Genomic DNA, 1,468 nt, shown 5'->3' with positions numbered 1-1,468 from the left:
TTCTTGGGTTTGTTGTTCGACACCGTGGTATTGAAATTGACCCTACTATAATCAAGGCGATATTAGAAATGAAACCTCCTAGAAGTCTTACTCAATTAAGATCTTTCCAAGGTAGGTTGGTATATCTAAGACGCTTTATATCCAATTTGTCCAGTAGATGCCAACCCTTTGCATCCCTTTCAAAGAAAGATTCAGAATTCTATTGGGATGATAGCTGCCAAAAAGCTTTTGATAGTATAAAATACTATCTTTTGTCCCCTCCAATTTTGGCCGCTCCCATTCCATGGAGGCCATTAATTCTTTACACTGCAGCTTTAGATGAGTCTCTTGGAGCTTTGTTAGCCCAAACCAACAATGAAGGAAAAGAGAATGCTTTATACTACTTGAGCAGACGTCTAATTCCTACTGAAATGAATTACCCTTCCATTGAGAAGCATTGCTTATGCCTTATTTTTGCTGTTCAAAAACTTAGGGATTACATGCTCTATCATAAAGTCAATTTGATCTCTAAAGTCAATCCCCTTCAATACCTCATGACTCGTCCAACACTCTCAGGATGCTTATCTAGATGGGCCATGATACTACTTCAATTCGATATCACTTTTACTCCCCAACGTGATGTAAATGGGCAAGCTTTTGCCGATTTCTTAGCAGCACACCCAATACCGGCAGGATCTCCCTTGAATGATGATCTTCCTGATGAACAAATAATGAATTTAGATGACCATGAAAGCCCCGCTTGGGAGTTGTATTTTGATGGTGCGGCCTCTTTCCAAAGAGGTACTGAACCACAAAGTCTTCTCCCCCGTAAGGCTGGAGTTGGTTTGATATTCATAACACCTGATAAAGCTCTATTGCGATATTCTTACAGTTTATCAGACCCTTGTACAAATAACGAGGCGGAATATGAAGCTCTGATAACTGGTTTAGAATTAGCAATATCAATGGAAATTAAAAATATCAAAATTTATGGTGATTCACAGTTGGTGATTAACCAAGTTGCGGGAACCTACAAAGTTTTGAAACCCAACTTGCTTAAATACCACTCGTATGCCATGAAATTGTTTGAACAAATTCCTAATGCAACTTTGGTTAGAATACCGCGTGGTCAAAATGCTACGGCGGAGGTTCTAGCAAAGCTTGCTAAGGAAATGTCATGTCCTGGAAAGGGTTCAATCCAAATAGAAGTTCAAAATCGCCAAATTTTGTCTCCTATTGACTTTGAAAATTTGAATGAACCTTCTTCTTTGGGTGAGTTTTCATTTGTGGTAAATGATGAGGATGATTGGTGCCAACCATTCATTGATTATCTCCAAAATGGTAAACTACCAAAGGAGAAGTCTGTTGCTCACCAAATAAAGAATAGAGCGTTGTCATTTTCACTGATCAACAACACCTTGTATCGGCGATCATTTGACCAAATGTGGTTGTGATGTCTTGCAAAAGATGAAGCACACAAGATAGTGAC

The 1,468-nt window shown here is 38.9% G+C and overlaps 1 protein-coding gene across 1 annotated transcript; it reads left to right on the top strand.

Annotated features, from left to right (window-relative positions):
* The first annotated feature begins 68 nt into the window (after window positions 1-68).
* Window positions 69-1,433, top strand: LOC110110934. The gene has a single exon (XM_020842595.2). The coding sequence runs from the start codon at window positions 69-71 to the stop codon at window positions 1,431-1,433; it is 1,365 nt and encodes a 454-aa protein (XP_020698254.2).
* The last annotated feature ends 35 nt before the right edge of the window (window positions 1,434-1,468 follow it).

The sequence above is a fragment of the Dendrobium catenatum genome, unplaced genomic scaffold, assembly GCF_001605985.2.
Source record: "Dendrobium catenatum unplaced genomic scaffold, ASM160598v2 original_scaffold_210365, whole genome shotgun sequence".
Taxonomy (NCBI): domain Eukaryota; kingdom Viridiplantae; phylum Streptophyta; class Magnoliopsida; order Asparagales; family Orchidaceae; genus Dendrobium; species Dendrobium catenatum.
This window is presented reverse-complemented; position numbering and strand designations above follow the sequence as displayed.

Excerpts from the sequence above, each read along its gene's own strand:
- LOC110110934 (XM_020842595.2), top strand. The coding sequence starts at position 69 with ATGAAACCTCCTAGAAGTCTTACTCAATTAAGATCTTTCCAAGGTAGG.